The 22627-nt window shown below is 41.9% G+C and overlaps 1 protein-coding gene across 1 annotated transcript; it reads right to left on the reverse strand.

The window, feature by feature from the left end:
- Nucleotides 1–2248: 2248 nt before the first annotated feature.
- Nucleotides 2249–3187, reverse strand: LOC146020853 (taste receptor type 2 member 40-like). The gene has a single exon (XM_083154375.1). The coding sequence runs from the start codon at nt 3185–3187 to the stop codon at nt 2249–2251; it is 939 nt and encodes a 312-aa protein (XP_083010501.1).
- Between the last annotated feature and the right edge of the window lie 19440 nt (nt 3188–22627).

A 22627-nucleotide genomic window follows, 5' to 3' on the forward strand; every position in this document is an offset into this window, starting at 1 on the left:
TCAGGGCTTAAGGTTATCTAAAATATGATATTCCTATATTGACGAGTAGTTTGATACTAAAATTGAATAGTTACGTCATATTATAATGGAGTGTTTCTATGTCTTGGGAAATGCAAATATATTTCTGGAAGCTTAGGGGCATAACTACTGTAAGGCAGTCTCAGCAGCTGCTTGGGGGAGCAAGCAGCAGTGGGGTCTGTGTGGGCGCCAGCACCCACTCCACGCACCAACATGCTGCTGCATTCCGCTACCCACTGACTGAGCACTGGAGGCGAGTAAGCCACAGCGCCGGTGCGGCCATGGCAGAGATGACAAATTCCCCCCCCCCCCCCCACTGATTCAATTGACTGTACACAGAGCCAGCTATTGGCTACTGTGTACAGGATGGACGTGCTAGGGCGGCCTGGGATGCGTCGGAGCCAAGGGAAGCAGCAGTGTCTGCTGGTCTCTCTTCATCTATCCTGCTTCAACTTCTCCATTATGCACGAGACGACATCAGGTCACACGCTGGGGAAACACACTAGAGAGGAGCCTGGGTGGGGTGGCACAAACTTTTTGGCTGGAGGGAGCAAAATTTATAGTTACGCCACTGGCTTAATTATCATTATAAATATATATTTTATATTAAAAACCATATGAGTGTATTTCCTGGGAATTCTTATTAGACAAACGGTGCTGCTGAACTATCTCCTGTGGTTTTTCCCAGACAACTAAATAAAAATGTTTCATTTACATTTGACTTGTTCTATTGAGACAATGTAAATCTCAGTTTATTCGTACTAGATTAGGTTCATTAGAATAAATTAACACACTATTGTACAGTGTTTGATGGGATCCTTGAATTAATTATACTAAGTGGACCTGCAAAATTGCTGTGTATATATTAAAGGAAACATCCTTTTTCAAAGATACATTTATGGCAAAAATATTGCTATCATTCATAACTCGTGATCTTGAAGCGCGATTCCTTTGGCGATGCCGTCAGAGTGCAGCTCTCGCTAATCTGCACACTTGGGTATTAAACATTAGACAGTAGTGGTGTCTATAATGCCAATAATTGCACTTTAGTAAATAGGTATATTTAAGATGGCTGACATTTACACAAGCTATATCTAAATTATCTAAAATATCTAATATGTGCACTTTTTATAACTTTCACAGTACACATGGGATGACCTGGGACTTTTGTTGAGCGACGCGCTGCAGTTCGATTGCTCAGCACACATTGCGGTGCACCCGCTCAGCACACTGTAAATACTGTGTGCTGGTGGATCCTGCTTAGTGGGGCTTTGCCTATTTTTTATAGGCAAAACCCAGCGAACTAGCCAGTGCTGTTGGCAATAGCGACACGTGGTACCACTCATCGCTATCGCTATGGGGCATAGATGCTGTATGCACACTTGGCCAACTGTCAACCCCCCCCCCTGCACCACTAGACACTGTTGCACATGGGTCGGAGAGCAGGGCAATTTAAAGGCCTATACACACTAGAAGATATGAAAGACGACAGACAATGGGGAACTATTCCCCTTCAGCAGATCATGAAGAATATTGTGCATACACACTGAATGATTTTATTTTTAGACATGAAAGACAAAAGATATTGGCACCAATCTTCCGAGTCACATGATGGGCTGGTGTGAGACCCTGAAATTTAAATAAAGGGCTGGCATTACCGGGGGCCTGAGTACTGCAGGATATAATCAAGCCATGTGCATTAGGGCTGAGTGAAAAAAAAAATGGAGAAATTCAAAATCAGCTAGTGTGGGAAAGTTGTGACTTAACCTCAATAAGAAACGTGCAAAGGCTTTTTGATCTGAGTCAACATCTTCTGTTCTGGCAAGAGGCCTAAAGTTTCACTTTTTAGGTGAAAATAATGAAACCTATGAAGATGCTCCGATCTAGTTATATTATGTCAGGACGTCTTAGAGTGGTTCATTAATATACTTTAGCTTAGTAAAAAACAGTACAAGCCTGTCCTAGTGCAAAGTAACTGACTTTGGCGGGAGAAAAAATCCCTAATAATTGACCCATTTCATTTTCAAATATCGTTTGTCGTTGCAAACACACAGAATGATGTGCCAAATGATATTATCAATATTGTGCTGTCTCACCAGCTCAATGGTGCAAAAATGGCTCCAGAACATCCAACATTGGCAGTGAGTATACCTCTGAATCATGCCCTATATCTCATTACAACAGTCATCTCTAAATGCATCCTTCACATATTCTAAACAAGGAAAAGTATCTAATTCTCAGTGTTCTTCTTTCTCTGGCAAACAGCAAAAATCTTCTCCAGAAAGGTCTTTCTGAGCTCGGAGCTGGCCTGGATGGCGATGACGGACTCCGCTGTCGGATAAGACAGAACTGTGCTCCAGCAAAAGAAAAACATTTCACTCTGGGTTGTTCTGATCTTTTGTGTAGACAACACAATCTCAGCTATGCAGAAGGTTACAAATGTTATAAGAATCAGGGTCATTGTTCTTATAGCACTGAGGTGGGCTTGGAGCTTAGAATAAGTAAATCCAGAATCGCTCTGCTTCATGTTACACACGTGTCTCAATAGAGAGGACACGATGAGTATAATACAGTAGAGCATCATAATAAAGGGCAGACAGGAGCCAAGGCCGGTGGCAATTAGCACATGCAATAAATTCACGTTTACTTTCCCACATACAAAAGAGGTTCCGAGAGTTATATTCTCAGAACCGATCAATTCAGGTTCAAATGTAAGATTCCAAATGTACAGGAGACCAACAAGAAATGTCCCAGCAGCCGTCAGTAGAAGCAGCAGCACCAGGGAAGATGAGCGAATCCTCTGAAACCAACCACAGAGCCCATATCTGAAGTTGGTGATGCTGGAACAGTAGTAGGCGCAGAGCCAGGCATTTAGCCAAAAGCTGCAATAAGTCATTATAAGTGTAATCCCGAACACTGGTAAGTACACTTCCCTTATAAGGAGTAGGGGAACACAAATGATATAGATTGAGCCCTCTATTGTCAGACCGCACTGTAGGATAATGTTCACCAGTCCTCGCAGAAGATGGATCAGATGAGTTGGGTTCAGCTTTACATCATTCCTTATGATTTTAACATCCATAATCACAATGTATGTGCTCAATGCAATCGCTATCCCGCTTTCAAGGTATCCAATGCTCAGCAGAACAATGAACATTGGAGACAACATTCTGAGGCTGCTCTGTGTATCCCAGCTGGTGGTTATGGTTTGTGTGGTTTTTGTGCACAGACAGATCTATGATTGGAGTTTGAATGATGCAAATAATGTAGTCTACAGGATTAGGTTCTGTAATTTTCTTATTATATATAGAATGCAGTGCTATTTGATCTACTGTATTTAGCAACCTGAAATGCAAACTCCGACATTTGCATTCAAGATTATTTTATTTGCTGATAAAAATTGTGTTTCAAAAAAATAAACATGTGCGCGTTGTTACTGTAGAGATGATTCTGGATCACTGATAAATAAACATGTGCGCGTTGTTACTGTAGAGATGATTCTGGATCACTGATAAATAAACATGTGCGCGTTGTTACTGTAGAGATGATTCTGGATCACTGATAAATAAACATGTGCACGTTGTTACTGTAGAGATGATTCTGGATCACTGATAAATAAACATGTGCGCGTTGTTACTGTAGAGATGATTCTGGATCACTGATAAATAAACATGTGCACGTTGTTACTGTAGAGATGATTCTGGATCACTGATAAATAAACATGTGCGCGTTGTTACTGTAGAGATGATTCTGGATCACTGATAAATAAACATGTGCGCGTTGTTACTGTAGAGATGATTCTGGATCACAGATAAATAAACATGTGCGCGTTGTTACTGTAGAGATGATTCTGGATCACTGATAAATAAACATGTGCGCGTTGTTACTGTAGAGATGATTCTGGATCACTGATAAATAAACATGTGCGCGTTTTTACTGTAGAGATGATTCTGGATCACTGATAAATAAACATGTGCGCGTTGTTACTGTAGAGATGATTCTGGATCACTGATAAATAAACATGTGCGCGTTGTTACTGTAGAGATGATTCTGGATCACTGATAAATAAACATGTGCGCGTTGTTACTGTAGAGATGATTCTGGATCACTGATAAATAAACATGTGCGCGTTGTTACTGTAGAGATGATTCTGGATCACTGATAAATAAACATGTGCACGTTGTTACTGTAGAGATGATTCTGGATCACTGATATATAAACATGTGCGCGTTGTTACTGTAGAGATGATTCTGGATCACTGATAAATAAACATGTGCGCGTTGTTACTGTAGAGATGATTCTGGATCACTGATATATAAACATGTGCGCGTTGTTACTGGAGAGATGATTCTGGATCACTGATAAATAAACATGTGCGCAATGTTACTGTAGAGATGATTCTGGATCACTGATAAATAAACATGTGCACGTTGTTACCTTAGAGATGATTCTGGATCACTGATAAATAAACATGTGCGCGTTGTTATTAGAGATGATTCTGGATCACTGATAAATAAACATGTGCGCGTTGTTACTGTAGAGATGATTCTGGATCACTGATAAATAAACATGTGCGCGTTGTTACTGTAGAGATGATTCTGGATCACTGATAAATAAACATGTGCGCGTTGTTACCGTAGAGATGATTCTGGATCACTGATAAATAAACATGTGCGCGTTGTTATTAGAGATGATTCTGGATCACTGATAAATAAACATGTGCACGTTGTTACCGTAGAGATGATTCTGGATCACTGATAAATAAACATGTGCGCGTTGTTACTGTAGAGATGATTCTGGATCACTGATAAATAAACATGTGCGCGCTGTTACTGTAGAGATGATTCTGGATCACTGATAAATAAACATGTGCGCGTTGTTACTGTAGAGATGATTCTGGATCACTGATAAATAAACATGTGCGCGTTGTTACTGTAGAGATGATTCTGGATTACTGATATATAAACATGTGCGCGTTGTTACTGGAGAGATGATTCTGGATCACTGATAAATAAACATGTGCGCAATGTTACTGTAGAGATGATTCTGGATCACTGATATATAAACATGTGCGGGTTGTTACCGTAGAGATGATTCTGGATCACTAATCAATAAACATGTGCGCGTTGTGAGGATACGAGTTCTTCAATCACTCAGACACCGAGCAGATGAAACCAAAATATGGTTTATTTTTATCACAGCACACACATGTAGATAAAGACAGGAACAAGAGGCAAATGTAGCATATAAATGTTATCGGGTAGCAGTCCAATGGCAGTCCTTGTAGCAGCAGTTCCAAAGCACAAAACTATCACTCCTCCACACAGAAGTGATAGCAGATAAGTCCACACGATACCTTGTAGCAGCCGTTCCAATGCACAAAACTATCACTCCTCCACACAGCAGTGATAGCAGATAAGTCCACACGATACCTAGACAGAGCACAACCTCTTAGTCCAGGACAGTCCATAAAATCTCCCTCCTGGCTTGTCTGCAAGTCCTTTTAAAAACTACTCAATTCCCACGGTGCACAAACCAAAAGTGGGCTTGCAGTGGATCTTGATTGGTGGTCCCCAGAGTCAGATATCACCCCCTCCCAGCTACTGCTGCTGCCCCCCCCCCTGCTGGGGTCGGTTCCAGAAAGTCTGGAAGTGGCCAGAGATATGCAGAGCAGTGTCAATACAATGAACAATAACCAGCTGATTACGTTGTGTGGTGGTCACCCCCTGTGGACAACCTTCCTGTTGATAGCAGGGGAATTTGATCACCCCCTGTGGTGCCCGGTTCCACTAAGTCTGGTATTGACACAAAGGAACTGAAGATAGAGACACAAACACAGTCTGATTACATTATGTCCTGATTACCCCCTGTGAACAACCTTCCTGTTGATAGCAGGGGAATTGGATCACCCCCTGTGGACATAACATATGGATGAATCCATGCAATGTTCTTTCCTGGCTATTTCCTGTCAGACCATATTTGGGCAAGAGCGATCTGATCTGGAAATACACGCAGCTATGGGGAATATAGACATATATGGAGAACAAGAGGGTACAGACGGACTAAAATAGTACATTAATTACTACACCTAATAAAATATCATAATTACAGTCTTACGGTCAGTTTGCTAACCTCACATTCCTTCCCCTACTATTTTAGTCCTGGTACCAAGTTGTTCTGGAACCAATAACAACCTGTAGTGGGATGCAGAGCAGAGAATCTGAGGTTTGAATGTACCACCTGAGTCCCACAGAGTGACATCATACCAAACCCATCTTGGAAGAGGCGGCTTGTTTGCAGAATCAGCAAGGGCAATATCACAATATAAGTTATGCATGTTAACTAACAAGTGAGTTAGCAATTCCCTGTCTTCAAATATTGGGTACGGGGGGTACCCAACATTTGAAGACAGGGAATTGCTAACTCACTTTTTAGTTAACATGCTCTGCAACATCGTAAACTTTCACACCGGGCACACCTATAGGGTGTGCTATTACTTTTGCCTCTGGCACAATGGGGCAGGGAGCAGTTTCCACCTCCCCCTCTTGCCCAAGGAACATCTGCCAAACGGCAGCCCAATATCGGAGCTCTGGCCCTGGCACTTCCGCCACTCTGTCAAGTCCTTCCTCCCTCAAACCCACACTAGGGGCATGGCAAATTTCAGTACAGCATTTGGTCTCAATGCCCAGGGCTGAGAAGGGACCCTCCATCAGGAACAATTCCGCTGGTGGCTGCAGGGCAGGCTGGTCCAAGGCCAGTCCTACCCCCTCAAAAGCCTGGGTCTCACCTGCCGCTTCCTCTGCGCAGTCCTCAGTCTCCAGGATAACCACCTTCCCCAGCTGAATATGCTGGGCAGCCTGAAGCAAGACATCATCTGCGACTGGTATGCTTGTGGCCTGGATGTTGTCGGATACTCCTCTAACCACGGTGATCTCCTCCTGGACGCAGTCCTCATAGATCCCCTGGCAGCAGGTTAATAATTCTGCATCTCCCACCTCAGCAAAAGGGAAGCTGTAGTGCAGCTCCTCCCGGGGTGCCTGGCTCAGTGGCCTCACTTCCTTCACTTTGTGGATAACCTCCCCCTGCAGGGAACACTGAGCCTCCTCCCTAGGATGGGGGAGAAGCAGTTGCAAACGGTGCCTTTCATCACGCCCCCTGCGACACTGATCTTGCCATGCTGGGGTATCCAGGAGCCCGCGATCAATCGCCTCTTCCTCTGCCACCACGAAGCACTCCTCCAGACACTGCAATTGTTCCCACACACTCAACTGTGCACCGAAATGGAGGATCCATGCCCGATAATCCACAAATGCATTTTTAGGATCTCCCAGATCGTGAAGGATCTGCTGAAGGATTTCCCCGCGAGTGCAGGATTGGATGGGTATACCTCGCAGCTGACATTCTGCTATCAGCTCCTCCATACTCATTTCTTCAAGGGCAGTTAGGGGCCCCCCTGACAACGACCCTTCTCTTGCGGTAACAATTAATTCTGTGGCAGACCCCTCGGTTGTCTGCCCAGATTGCAGTAGCCCCCTTCTGGACCCTTCCTCTGGTTCTATCTGGGGCATCAATTTATTCTGGACTTGTCCTTCAGCCTCAGAATATTATCCTCTTTGTAGCATCTGGGTAACTGTAGCAATCACTTCCTCTGTAAATTCTACAAACTCTGGCTCCCCCAGCAGATTCCACGAGGTGGCCTCACCTTTACAGTGCAGGAATGCATCCCCCAGGTAACACAACTTGTCCTGTATGCTGGATACTCTCCACCCGCTGATCATCTGCTGAGCTTCTTCCCAGTACTCCCAGATATACTGCATTTTTCTGACAATAAATAACAGATCCGGCTTCCCAGCCTGCCGATACACTGAAGAACCTCCATCCCTGAGCTTCTCTGCTCCAGGGGTCTTGAGGCATCGATTTTCTTTCCTTGGAAACATTTTCCCTTTCACAGGAATGACACCTGCTCCCTTGCTGAACTTCACCTTACTGCATTTTCCGTTTCCTTACATATGGTCTGATCCTCTGTACTCTGTGCTTTCTGTGCTTGATGGTTGGTGTCTGAATAATCCCACTGTCGCTGCCGCCAAATGTGAGGATACGAGTTCTTCAATCACTCAGACACCGAGCAGATGAAACCAAAATATGGTTTATTTTTATCACAGCACACACATGTAGATAAAGACAGGAACAAGAGGCAAATGTAGCATATAAATGTTATCGGGTAGCAGTCCAATGGCAGTCCTTGTAGCAGCAGTTCCAAAGCACAAAACTATCACTCCTCCACACAGAAGTGATAGCAGATAAGTCCACACGATACCTTGTAGCAGCCGTTCCAATGCACAAAACTATCACTCCTCCACACAGCAGTGATAGCAGATAAGTCCACACGATACCTAGACAGAGCACAACCTCTTAGTCCAGGACAGTCCATAAAATCTCCCTCCTGGCTTGTCTGCAAGTCCTTTTAAAAACTTCTCAATTCCCACGGTGCACAAACCTAAAGTGGGCTTGCAGTGGATCTTGATTGGTGGTCCCCAGAGTCAGATATCACCCCCTCCCAGCTACTGCTGCTGCCCCCCCCCCCCCCCTGCTGGGATCGGTTCCACAAAGTCTGGAAGTGGCCAGAGATATGCAGAGCAGTGTCAATACAACGAACAATAACCAGCTGATTACGTTGTGTGGTGGTCACCCCCTGTGGACAACCTTCCTGTTGATAGCAGGGGAATTTGATCACCCCCTGTGGTGCCCGTTTCCACTAAGTCTGGTATTGACACAAAGGAACTGAAGATAGAGAAACAAACACAGTCTGATTACATTATGTCCTGATTACCCCCTGTGAACAACCTTCCTGTTGATAGCAGGGGAATTGGATCACCCCCTGTGGACATAACATATGGGTGAATCCATGCAATGTTCTTTCCTGGCTATTTCCTGTCAGACCATATTTGGGCAAGAGCGATCTGATCTGGAAATACACGCAGCTATGGGGAATATAGACATATATGGAGAACAAAAGGGTACAGACGGACTAAAATAGTACATTAATTACTACACCTAATAAAATATCATAATTACAGTCTTACGGTCAGTTTGTTAACCTCACACGCGTTGTTACTGTAGACATGATTCTGGATCACTGATAAATAAACATGTGCACATTGTTACCGTAGAGATGATTCTGGATCACTGATAAATAAACATGTGCGCGTTGTTATTAGAGATGATTCTGGATCACTGATAAATAAACATGTGCGCGTTGTTACTGTAGAGATGATTCTGGATCGCTGATAAATAAACATGTGCGCGTTGTTACCGTAGAGATGATTCTGGATCACTGATAAATAAACATGTGCGCGTTGTTATTAGAGATGATTCTGGATCACTGATAAATAAACATGTGCGCGTTGTTACCGTAGAGATGATTCTTGATCACTGATAAATAAACATGTGCGCGTTGTTACTGTAGAGATGTTTCCGGATCACTGATAAATAAACATGTGCGCATTGTTACTGTAGAGATGATTCTGGATCACTGATAAATAAACATGTGCGTGTTGTTACTGTAGAGATGATTCTGGATCACTGATAAATATACATGTGCGCGTTGTTACTGTAGAGATGATTCTAGATCACTGATAAATAAAAATGTGCGCGTTGTTACTGTAGAGATGATTCTGGATCACTGATAAATAAACATGTGCGCGTTGTTACTGTAGAGATGATTCTGGATCACTGATAAATAAACATGTGCGCGTTATTACTGTAGAGATGTTTCCGGATCACTGATAAATAAACATGTGCGCAGTGTTACTGTAGAGATGATTCTGGATCACTGATAAATAAACATGTGCGAGTTGTTACTGTAGAGATGATTCTGGATCACTGATAAATAAACATGTGCGCGTTGTTACTGTAGAGATGATTCTGGATCACTGCTAAATAAACATGTGCGCGTTGTTACTGTAGAGATGATTTTGGATCACTGATAAATAAACATGTGCGCGTTGTTACTGTAGAGATGATTCTGGATCACTGATAAATAAACATGTGCACATTGTTACTGTAGAGATGATTCTGGATCACTGATAAATAAACATGTGCGCGTTGTTACTGTAGAGATGATTCTGGATCACTGATAAATAAACATGTGCGCGTTGTTACTGTAGAGATGATTCTGGATCACTGATAAATAAACATGTGCGCGTTGTTACCGTAGAGATGATTCTGGATTACTGATAAATAAACATGTGCGCGTTGTTACCGTAGAGATGATTCTGGATCACTGATAAATAAACATGTGCGCGTTGTTACCGTAGAGATGATTCTGGATCACTGATAAATAAACATGTGCGCGTTGTTACTGTAGAGATGATTCCGGATCACTAATAAATAAACATGTGCGCGTTGTTACTGTAGAGATGATTCAGGATCACTGATAAATAAACATGTGCGCGTTGTTATTAGAGATGATTCTGGATCACTGATAAATAAACATGTGCGCATTGTTACTGTAGAGATGATTCTGGATCACTGATAAATGAACATGTGCACGTTGTTACCGTAGAGATGATTCTGGATCACTGATAAATAAACATGTGCGCGTTGTTACTGTAGAGATGATTCCGGATCCCTGATAAATAAACCTGTGCGCGTTGTTACTGTAGAGATGATTCTGGATCACTGATAAATAAACATGTGCGCGTTGTTATTAGAGATGATTCTGGATCACTGATAAATAAACATGTGTGCGTTGTTACTGTAGAGATGATTCTGGATCACTGATAAATAAACATGTGCGCATTGTTACTGTAGAGATAATTCTGGATCACTGATAAATAAACATGTGCGCATTGTTACTGTAGAGATGATTCTGGATCACTGATAAATAAACATGTGCGCATTGTTACTGTAGAGATAATTCTGGATCACTGATAAATAAACATGTGCGCGTTGTTACTGTAGAGATGATTCTGGATCACTGATAAATAAACATGTGCGCGTTGTTACTGTAGAGATGATTCTGGATCACTGATAAATAAACATGTGCACGTTGTTACTGTAGAGATGATTCTTGATCACTGATAAATAAACATGTGCGCGTTGTTACTGTAGAGATGATTCTGGATCACTGATAAATAAACATGTGCGCGTTGTTACCGTAGAGATGATTCTGAATCACTGATAAATAAAAATGTGCGTGTTGTTACCGTAGAGATGATTCTGGATCACTGAAAAATAAACATGTGCGCGTTGTTACTGTAGAGATGATTCTGCATCACTGATAAATAAACATGTGCACGTTGTTACCGTAGAGATGATTCTGGATCACTGATAAATAAACATGTGCGCATTGTTATAAGAGATGATTCTGGATCACTGATAAATAAACATGTGCACGTTGTTACCGTAGAGATGATTCTGGATCACTGATAAATAAACATGTGCGCGTTGTTATTAGAGATGATTCTGGATCACTGATATATAAACATGTGCGCGTTGTTACCGTAGAGATGATCCTGAATCACTGATAAATAAACATGTGCGTGTTGACACTGTAGAGATGATTCTGGGTCACTGATATATAAACATGTGCACGTTGTTACCGTAGAGATGATCCTGAATCACTGATAAATAAACATGTGCGCGTTGTTACTGTAGACATGATTCTGGATTACTGATAAATAAACATGTGCGCGTTGTTACCGTAGAGATGATTCTGGATCGCTGATAAATAAACATGTGCGCGTTGTTACTGTAGAGATGATTCTGGATCACTGATTAATAAACATGTGCGCGTTGTTACTATTGAGATGATTCTGGATCACTGATAAATAAACATGTGCACGTTGTTACCGTAGAGATGATTCTGGATCACTGATAAATAAACATGTGCGCGTTGTTATTAGAGATGATTCTGGATCACTGATAAATAAACATTGTGAGGTTAGCAGGCTGACCGTAAGACTGTAATTATGATATTTTATTATTTGTAGTGAAAAATGTACACTTTAGTCAGTCTGTACCCTGTAGTCTCTATGTATGTCTATATCCCCCCTATATGTGTGTGTAGTTCCAGATCATATATTATTAGGCTGTATAATCCCACCAGAAATGTAATGTCTGTATTTCCCAGGACTTTATTCATGTAAGCATTATACCATTGATACCATTTGCCCGTGCCCTTACTTGGTCATACAGGAAAAGGGTTATCATAAACTGTCCTCCCAAAAGGCAATCTCCACAGGGGGTGATCCAATTACCCTGCTATTGTGCTGCTATTTACAGGAAAGAGATAGCAGAGGAACCATCTTCACAGGGGGTGATCCAATTCCCCTGCTATCAACAGGAAATGTTCACAGGGGGTAATCAGGACATAATGTAATCAGACTGTGTTTTGTATCTTGTATTGATATGCCCTTGCATATCTCTGGTCACTAGCAGACTTACTGGAACCGACCCAGCAGGGGGGCTGCAGCAGATGGCCAGCTGGATATTACCTGGGGGGGATGTGTCTGACTCTTGAATCCACCAATCGAGATTGAGTGCAAGCCCACTGATGGTATGGAGATGCGTGGGAATTTAGAAGTTTTTAAAATGACTGGCACACAAGCCAGGAGGGAGAATTGATGGACTGTCCTGGACTAAGAGGTTATGCTCTGTCTAGGTATCGTGTGGACTTATCGGCTATCACTGCTGTGTGGAATAAGTGATAGTTTTGTGCTTTGGACTGTGATGCTACAAGGACTTTGCTACCCAGATGTTTTTATGCTACCATTTGAATCTTTTTCCTGTCTTCATCTACATGTGTGTGCTGTGATAAAAATAAACCATATTTTGGTTTCATCTGCTCGGTGTCTGAGTGAATGAAGAACCCCGTATCTTCACATTTGGCGGCAGCGACAGTGGGATCCTTCAGACACCAACCATCGAGCACAGAAAGCACAGAGAACAGAGGACCAGACCATATGTAAGGAAACGGAAAATGCAATAAGGTGAAGTCAGCAAGTGAGCAGGTGTCAGTCCTGTGGAAAGGGAAAATGTTTCCAAGGAAAGAAAATCGATGCCTCAAGACCCCTGGAGTGGAGGAGCTCAGGGATGGAGGTTCTTCAGTGTATCGGCAGGCTGGGAAGCCGGATCTGTTATTTATTGTCAGAAAAATGCAGTATATCTGGGAGTACTGGGAAGAAGCTCAGCAGATGATCAGCGGGTGGAGAGTACCCAGCATACAGGACAAGTTGTGTTACCTGGGGGATGCATTCCTGCACTGTAAAGGTCAGGCCACCTCGTGGAATCTGCTGGGGGAGCCAGAGTTTGTAGAATTTACAGAGGAAGTGATTGCTACAGTTACCCAGATGCTACAAAGAGGACAATATTCTGAGGCTGAAGGACAAGTCCAGAATAAATTGATGCCCCAGATAGAACCAGAGGAAAGGTCTAGAAGGGGGCTACTGCAATCTGGGCAGACAACCGAGGGGTCTGCCACAGAATTAATGGTTACCGCAAGAGAAGGGTCGTTGTCAGGGGGGCCCCTAACTGCCCTTGATGAAATGAGTATGGAGGAGCTGATAGCAGAATGTCAGCTGCGAGGTATACCCATCCAATCCTGCACTCGCGGGGAAATCCTTCAGCAGATCCTTCACGATCAGGGAGATCCTACAAATGCATTTGCTGATTAACGGGCATGGATCCTCCATTTCGGTGCACAGTTGAGTGTGTGGGAACAATTGCAGTGTCTGGAGGAGTGCTTCGTGGTGGCAGAGGAAGAGGCGATTGATCGCGGGCTCCTGGATACCCAAGCATGGCAAGATCAGTGTCGCAGGGGGCGTGATGAAAGGCACCGCCTGCAACAGCTTCTCCCACAGCCTAGGGGAGAAGCTGCTCAGTGTTCTATACAGGGGAAGGTTATCCCCAAAATGAAGGAAGTGAGGCCTCTGAGCCAGGCACCCCGGGAGGAGCTGCACTACTGCTTCCCTTTTGCTGAGGTGGGAGATGCAGAATTATTAACCCTCTGCCAGGGGATCTATGAGGACTGCGTCCAGGAGGAGATCACCGTGGTTAGAGGAGTATCCGACAACATCCAGGACACCAGCACACCAGTCACAGATGACGTCGTGTTTCGGGCTGCCCAGCATACTCAGCTGGGGAAGGAGGCTATCGCGGAGAAGGAGGTGTGCGCAGAAGTAGCTGCAGGTGAGCATCTGGCTTTTAAGGGGACAGAGCTGACACAGCCTGTCCTGCAGCCGCCAACGGAATTGTTTGTGATGGAGGGTCCCTCCTCAGCCCTGGACATTGAGACCAAATGCTGGACTGAAATTTGCCATGCCCCTAGTTTGGGTTTGGGGGAGGAAGGACATGACGGGGTGGTGGAAGTGCCAGGGCCAGAGCCCCTATATTGGCCTGCTGTTTGGCCCCTGTTCCTTGGGCAAGAGGGGGAGGTGGAAAGTGGTCCCCGCCGCATTGTGCCCGAGGCAAAAGTATTAGTAGGTTACAATGTTGCAGAGGGGGGGTACCCAGAATCCGAAGAAGAGGAATCGCTACATCCCTTGTTAGTTCCAATGTATGACTTAGACTGTAATCATGCCCTTGCTGGTTCTGCAAACCAGCCGCCTTTTACAAGATGGGTTTGGTATGATGTCACCCTGTGGGACTCAGGTGGTACATCCAAACCCCAGATTCTCGGCTCTGCATCCCGCTATTCCAGGTTGTTATTGGTTCCTGAGCAACTGGGTACAGTGACTAAAGATGTAGGGGGAGGAGTGTGAGGTTAGCAGGCTGACCGTAAGACTGTAATTATGATATTTTATTATTTGTAGTGAAAAATGTACACTTTAGTCAGTCTGTACCCTGTAGTCTCTATGTATGTCTATATTCCCCCTATATGTGTGTGTAGTTCCAGATCATATATTATTAGGCTGTATAATCCCACCAGAAATGTAATGTCTGTATTTCCCAGGACTTTATTCATGTAAGCATTATACCATTGATACCATTTGCCCGTGCCCTTACTTGGTCATACAGGAAAAGGGTTATCATAAACTGTCCTCCAAAAAGGCAATCTCCACAGGGGGTGATCCAATTACCCTGCTATTGTGCTGCTATTTACAGGAAAGAGATAGCAGAGGAACCATCTTCACAGGGGGTGATCCAATTCCGCTGCTATCAACAGGAAATGTTCACAGGGGGTAATCAGGACATAATGTAATCAGACTGTGTTTTGTATCTTGTATTGATACGCCCTTGCATATCTCTGGTCACTAGCAGACTTACTGGAACCGACCCAGCAAGGGGGCTGCAGCAGATGGCCAGCTGGATATTACCTGGGGGGGATGTGTCTGACTCTTGAATCCACCAATCGAGATCGAGTGCAAGCCCACTGATGGTATGGAGATGCGTGGGAATTTAGAAGTTTTTAAAATGACTGGCACACAAGCCAGGAGGGAGAATTGATGGACTGTCCTGGACTAAGAGGTTATGCTCTGTCTAGGTATCGTGTGGACTTATCGGCTATCACTGCTGTGTGGAATAAGTGATAGTTTTGTGCTTTGGACTGTGATGCTACAAGGACTTTGCTACCCGGATGTTTTTATGCTACCATTTGAATCTTTTTCCTGTCTTCATCTACATGTGTGTGCTGTGATAAAAATAAACCATATTTTGGTTTCATCTGCTCGGTGTCTGAGTGATTGAAGAACCCCGTATCTTCACAAACATGTGCGCGTTGTTACTGTAGAGATGATTCTGCATCACTGATAAATAAACATGTGCACGTTGTTACCGTAGAGATGATTCTGGATCACTGATAAATAAACATGTGCGCGTTGTTATTAGAGATGATTCTGGACCACTGATAAATAAACATGTGCGCGTTGTTACTAAAGAGATGATTCTGGATCACTGATAAATAAACATGTGCACGTTGTTACCGTAGAGATGATTCTGGATCACTGATAAATAAACATGTGCGCGTTGTTAATAGAGATGATTCTGGATCACTGATAAATAAACATGTGCGAGTTGTTACTGTCGAGATGATTCTGGATCACTGATAAATAAACATGTGCGCGTTGTTACTGTAGAGATGTTTCCGGATCACTGATAAATAAACATGTGCGCGTTGTTACTGTAGAGATGATTCTGGATCACTGATATATAAACATGTGCGCGTTGTTACTGGAGAGATGATTCTGGATCACTGATAAATAAACATGTGCGCGTTGTTACTGGAGAGATGATTCTGGATCACTGATAAATAAACATGTGCGCGTTGTTACTGTAGAGATGATTCTGGATCACTGATATATAAACATGTGCGCGTTGTTACCGTAGAGATGATTCTGGATCACTGATAAATAAACATGTGCGCGTTGTTACTGTAGACATGATTCTGGATCACTGATAAATAAACATGTGCGCGTTGTTATTAGAGATGATTCTGGATCACTGATAAATAAACATGTGCGCATTGTTACTAAAGAGATGATTCTGGATCACTGATAAATAAACATGTGCACGTTGTTACCGTAGAGATGATTCTGGATCACTGATAAATAAACATGTGCGCGTTGTTATTAGAGATGATTCTGGATCACTGATAAATAAACATGTGCGCATTGTTACTGTAGAGATGATTCTGGATCACTGATAAATAAACATGTGCGCGTTGTTACTGTAGAGATGATTCTGGATCACTGATAAATAAACATGTGCGCGTTGTTACTGTAGAGATGATTCTGGATCACTGATAAATAAACATGTGCGCGTTGCTACTGTAGAGATGATTCTGGATCACTGATAAATAAACATGTGCGCGTTGTTACCGTAGAGATGATTCTGGATCACTGATAAATAAACATGTGCGCGTTGTTACCATAGAGATGATTCTAGATCACTGATAAATAAACATGTGCGCGTTGTTACCGTAGAGATGATTCTGGATCACTGATAAATAAACATGTGCGCGTTGTTACCGTAGAGATGATTCTGGATCACTGATAAATAAACATGTGCGCGTTGTTACCATAGAGATGATTCTGGATCACTGATAAATAAACATGTGCGCGTTGTTACCGTAGAGATGATTCTGGATCACTGATAAATAAACATGTGCGCGTTGTTACCTTAGAGATGATTCTGGATCACTGATAAATAAACATGTGCGCGTTGTTACCGTAGAGATGATTCTGGATCACTGATAAATAAACATGTGCGCGTTGTTACCATAGAGATGATTCTGGATCACTGATAAATAAACATGTGCGCGTTGTTACCGTAGAGATGATTCTGGATCACTGATAAATAAACATGTGCGCGTTGTTACTGTAGAGATGATTCTGGATCACTGATAAATAAACATGTGCGCATTGTTACTGTAGAGATGATTCTGGATCACTGATAAATAAACATGTGCGCGTTGTTACTGTAGAGATGATTCTGGATCACTGATAAATAAACATGTGCGCGTTGTTTTTCAGGCGATCCTTAAAACATTCTTCTCCCAATGTATCCCTGAGGATTGCTCATATGACATGTAAGAAGAAAGATAAACCATATAGTGTAGTACCGTTTAAAAACACTAATTTATATGATAGTGGTCACTTTAGGTAGGAATCGTACCCTCTTATTTGTCCACCAAAAAGTAGACAAAAATCGCTTGTTTGGTAATAGGTCTGGAAGAATAGGTCCTCAAATAGATCCTTCAGATTTGTCCTTATATGTTCACCATGTAAAACATTAAACAAATGCCTCCAATGGTGTAACACAGTTTTATTTTCACAAATCCAATAAAAGTACAATGTACATAAAATGGGTATAAGAAGTGGACTCTCACCAGAACATTTTGTCCACAAGAGTAGACATAAACAGCATGAGTTGTTAGCCACAGGCGTCCCTGGATACTGGTCAATGTCCTGGAGGTCCGTCCACGAATTATCAGCCCCTTCCGCCAACGCGTTTCAGACACAAGGTCCTTTATCAAGGCATAGAGACCTTATCCCGTGTCTGGGTATTTATACCCAAACACTCAATTCCACAAAACATACCTATTTCCAGACATAGATTTCCTAACTTCTATTACATCCTATACATTAAGTGCTTTTCGCCGGATTTCTTCTCCTGTTTTTACAGGAGTTCCTCTCACTTGTTGGCGCCAGCTCTCCGGAGCTCAGCGTGTGTGACCGGAACTTCCTTGCGTTCCAGCGTGTACCGGAAGTCGGACGCCACATGCGTTCCACCGCTACTTCCTGCATCACGCTGGTGTACTGTCCGCAAGGATTCAAGTGTTCTCTTTCTGTTAATTGGTTCCGCTTGTTTTTCAGTCCCATTACGTTCTCATGGTAACGATATCTTGTACACTTTGCGTTCCAGCGCCATTTTAGGAAGCGAAATTCATTGGTAACATATAAACCACCAACCATTATTATATAAGGAGAGAAAAACGTACATTAGTAAATGTGCATCATAAAGGGGATTATAATAAATAATATATAAATACGATGTATATATATATATAAAAAGTATAAAATATGGAGAGAATAAAAACATGACTAAAACCTGATATAAAAATATACAAAAATTCATAAAAACCACTTCAACTCAAAATCTTTGTTTAACCCGTTTGGAATCAGTGTTTTGTATTGGTAAATCATGCTCATCTCGCACTTGGCCAATTTAGTTGCAATATTCCCTCCCCTTTCTCCCACATTAATTTTTTTAAGGGCTGCAAAGTTCTTTATACATTTGGGGTCACAACCATGTTCTTCCTTAAAATGTAAGGAGAGCGCATGTACTTCGAGTCCCTTTTTGATGTTTCGTATGTGTTCCCCCACCCTTATTTTCAGGGATCTGCTGGTGCGGCCGATATAGAATTTCCCACACGTACACTCTACAATATACACAATATTGACCGAGTGGCACGTGAGAAAATCTTTTATATTGCATTTCTGCCCATTAATGAGTAGCTCTGTAAGCTTGCTGCCAAATTTATTACTAACACATTTGCACCCCAAACAGGACCCGCATCTGAAAAAGCCCTTAGTCAGAATTCTGTCCGTTTTTGGTGAACTCGGACATAGGCTTTTAGTGAGTTTTGATTTCAGGTTTGGGGCCCGCCTGAAGATACACTTGGGCAGATCTGGTAATTGATTACCAATAATGGGGTCTCTTTTTAAGATGGGCCAATGTTTTCTAATAATATTTTTGACCCGGCTGTGTTGAGTGGTGTAGTCTGAGATGAATGACCATTTGAACATATCGGAATTTGTATTCTCTTGCGGTTGTTTTTTCTTGAGCAAGTCCTTTCTATCTATTTTATGAACTGTGGACAGTGATTTCTCAAGGTCCTGAGTTTTATAACCGCTGGAGATAAAATTCTTTTTCATTTCCTCAGCTTGTTGGTTGAAGATCTCTGGCTCTGAACAGTTCCTTTTTAACCTTTTGAACTGTCCAATGGGAATGGAGTTTAGCCAGGCATCTTGATGACAGCTGTCTCTGTTGATGTACGACCTTGAATCTGTGGTTTTGACATAATTTTTTGTCTTGACCATCCCATCTTCTATATATATTTCAAGGTCAAGAAAGCTTACTCTCTGTTTACTAATTTCATAGGAGAGTACTATATTGCGGGGATTGATGTTCAAATAGCAGCAAAATTCATCTAAAATCATTCTGTCTCCTCTCCAAATAAATAAAATGTCATCTATGTACCTACGCCATGACACCAGGTTCGCCCCAAATGGGTTATTGTTGTACACAAACTCTTCCTCCCAAGCTCCCATAAAAAGGTTTGCGTAGCTTGGGGCGAACCTGGTGCCCATGGCGGTACCCCGTTTTTGGATAAAAAAATCCCCTTTAAAAACAAAATAATTGTTGTTCAGGATAAAAGAAATTCCCTCAATTAAAAATTCTTGTAAATGGGCATCCAAATTTGAAGTGCGGAGTGCTTTTTTGGTGGCATCTATACCCTGACCATGATCAATGATGGTATAGAGCGAACTCACATCTGCCGTGACTAGATAAAAATCATCGCTCCAATCTTGTTCTTCTAAGAAGTGTAAAACTTCGGTGGTATCCTTCAGATGAGAACGGTTTTTGATTACTAGGGGTTGGAGAAAAGAATCTATGTAGAGTGACATATTGGCTGTCAGGGATTCTACCCCCGAGATTATGGGTCTCCCCGGTGGTTTCGTACTATTCTTGTGAACTTTGGGCAATATATAAATGGTGGGGACAATTGGGTCCTCTACGTTTAAAAATTTATATTCCTTATCTGACAGTACTCCTTTTTTGTGAAATTTGTCAAGGATATTTTTCATTGCCAAAGTCATTTTCTTCGTAGGGTCTCCTCTCATTTTTCTATACGTATCTTGTTCTGCCAATTGTCTGTAGATTTCAGATTCGTAGTCTACTTTATTAAAAACGACTATCCCCCCCCCCCCCTTATCAGCCGGTTTTATTATGAGGTTTTCTTTTTCAACTAATGTTTTAATGGCCAACCTTTCTTTTTGAGAGAGGTTTATTTTTTTCTTATCTGGTTTATCTCCAAGTTTCTGGAGGTCCTCTACAACTAAACTTCCAAAGGTATCAATGAAGCACCCCTTTAAGTAGGCTGGATAAAAAGTGGATTTAGGCCTAAATGGGGTTTTTAACTCTTCCTGAATGTCTGATTCTCCTTTTTTTTGTTCAAAATATTTTTTTAAAACTAATTTACGTAGAAATTTTTGGACGTCTACAAATATATTAAATTGATTGACTCCAATAGCTGGGCAAAAATTTAACCCTTTTTCCAGAAGTGACCGTTCTTCCTTCAAAAGGAGGTGGTCACTTAAATTAAAGATTTTCACCTTCTCTGTTTTTGGTTTCTCAGACTCTTCATTGATTAGTTGGACTTGTTGATTAATTTTACGTTTTTCTTTCCTTTTCTGTTTAATTTTTTCTTTATGTTTGATTAAACCTCCCCTCTTTCCCCTCCGTTTTGTTTGAGGTGGTGGTCGAAATTCCCCCTTCTTTTTCCTAAAAAAGGATAGGGAGAATCCACCCGTTTTAGTGGCGAGAAGCGATTTCCAGTGGGCAAAGGTGTTATATGGTATTCTACTGGATTTGGTCTCTTCCTTTGTGGGGAACGGGGTTTATAGTTTTTTGGGGTCATGTAATTTCTTTCATGATATTCCCTATGATTTCTATATCTTTGTGTTGGAGTTCTCTCTCTCTCTCTATCCTGAAGGTGCTCTAAAGAATGGTCTCTCTTAGTCTTCCTCCATTCCTGTCTCTCTCTTCTTTTATAGTTATTATTAATTTGATAATGGTTGTAATTTCCATGTGTTTCCCTCCTATGGTATTCCCTATCTCTTATTCTCGGGTTTTCTTTTTGAGTCCTAATTTGATCTTTTTCTTTAACTACAGGGTTTGGAATAGAGATATCTTGATTTTCTCTAGTGTCTCTTTGGAATTTTTTTACCTTTCTATTAATCAGAATTTTTTCTGCCTTATTGATTCTATTACTAATAGCTTCCTCCTGTTCTTTATAGAATTTCTGATCTGAGAATGGTTGAACAGTATTTCTATATTCCTTTATTTCTCCATCCAAACTGTTAAGGCACTCCTTTCTCTCAATGATAATTAACTGCATGAGTTCTACTGAGCAATTTTTAAGTATGTTATCCCATTTTTTCTGGAATAAATCAGTGGGGGTGGTATGGCTGATTTTTTTGTCAATTTTTAAACCTCTAGGTACTAAATTTGCTGAAATGTACTTTTCTAGAGTTGCCACCTCCCACCAAATCTTGCTCTCTTTTATCAGAGCTTTTTCTAGTTTAATTAATACATCCTCAAGATTTTCATCTAATGCTTCTAGTTCTCCGGTGGAGGAATCAAACACAGTTTTAAATGCGTTGATTCTCTCTTCCCTTAAGCTAAACATGTTTTAAGCAGCTAAACTTGACTCCAATAGGTGAAACAAATACAATATAATAAAGATGGGGTTCGGGGTCAATTTAAGCGCTAGGGATCAGCCTAACCTGTACGGTAGGTGTGTCACCAAACACACCACACTTGAAACAACACAAAAAGAATACCGACAGTTTTTCAGGCGATCCTTAAAACATTCTTCTCCCAATGTATCCCTGAGGATTGCTCATATGACATGTAAGAAGAAAGATAAACCATATAGTGTAGTACCGTTTAAAAACACTAATTTATATGATAGTGGTCACTTTAGGTAGGAATCGTACCCTCTTATTTGTCCACCAAAAAGTAGACAAAAATCGCTTGTTTGGTAATAGGTCTGGAAGAATAGGTCCTCAAATAGATCCTTCAGATTTGTCCTTATATGTTCACCATGTAAAACATTAAACAAATGCCTCCAATGGTGTAACACAGTTTTATTTTCACAAATCCAATAAAAGTACAATGTACATAAAATGGGTATAAGAAGTGGACTCTCACCAGAACATTTTGTCCACAAGAGTAGACATAAACAGCATGAGTTGTTAGCCACAGGCGTCCCTGGATACTGGTCAATGTCCTGGAGGTCCGTCCACGAATTATCAGCCCCTTCCGCCAACGCGTTTCAGACACAAGGTCCTTTATCAAGGCATAGAGACCTTATCCCGTGTCT

This window comes from Crinia signifera, chromosome 7 (genome assembly GCF_055691185.1).
Source record: "Crinia signifera chromosome 7, ASM5569118v1, whole genome shotgun sequence".
In the NCBI taxonomy this organism is placed as follows: domain Eukaryota; kingdom Metazoa; phylum Chordata; class Amphibia; order Anura; family Myobatrachidae; genus Crinia; species Crinia signifera.

Bases quoted from the DNA above. Each gene is read 5' to 3' on its own strand.
- LOC146020853 (XM_083154375.1), bottom strand. From the start codon at position 3,187: ATGTTGTCTCCAATGTTCATTGTTCTGCTGAGCATTGGATACCTTGAA.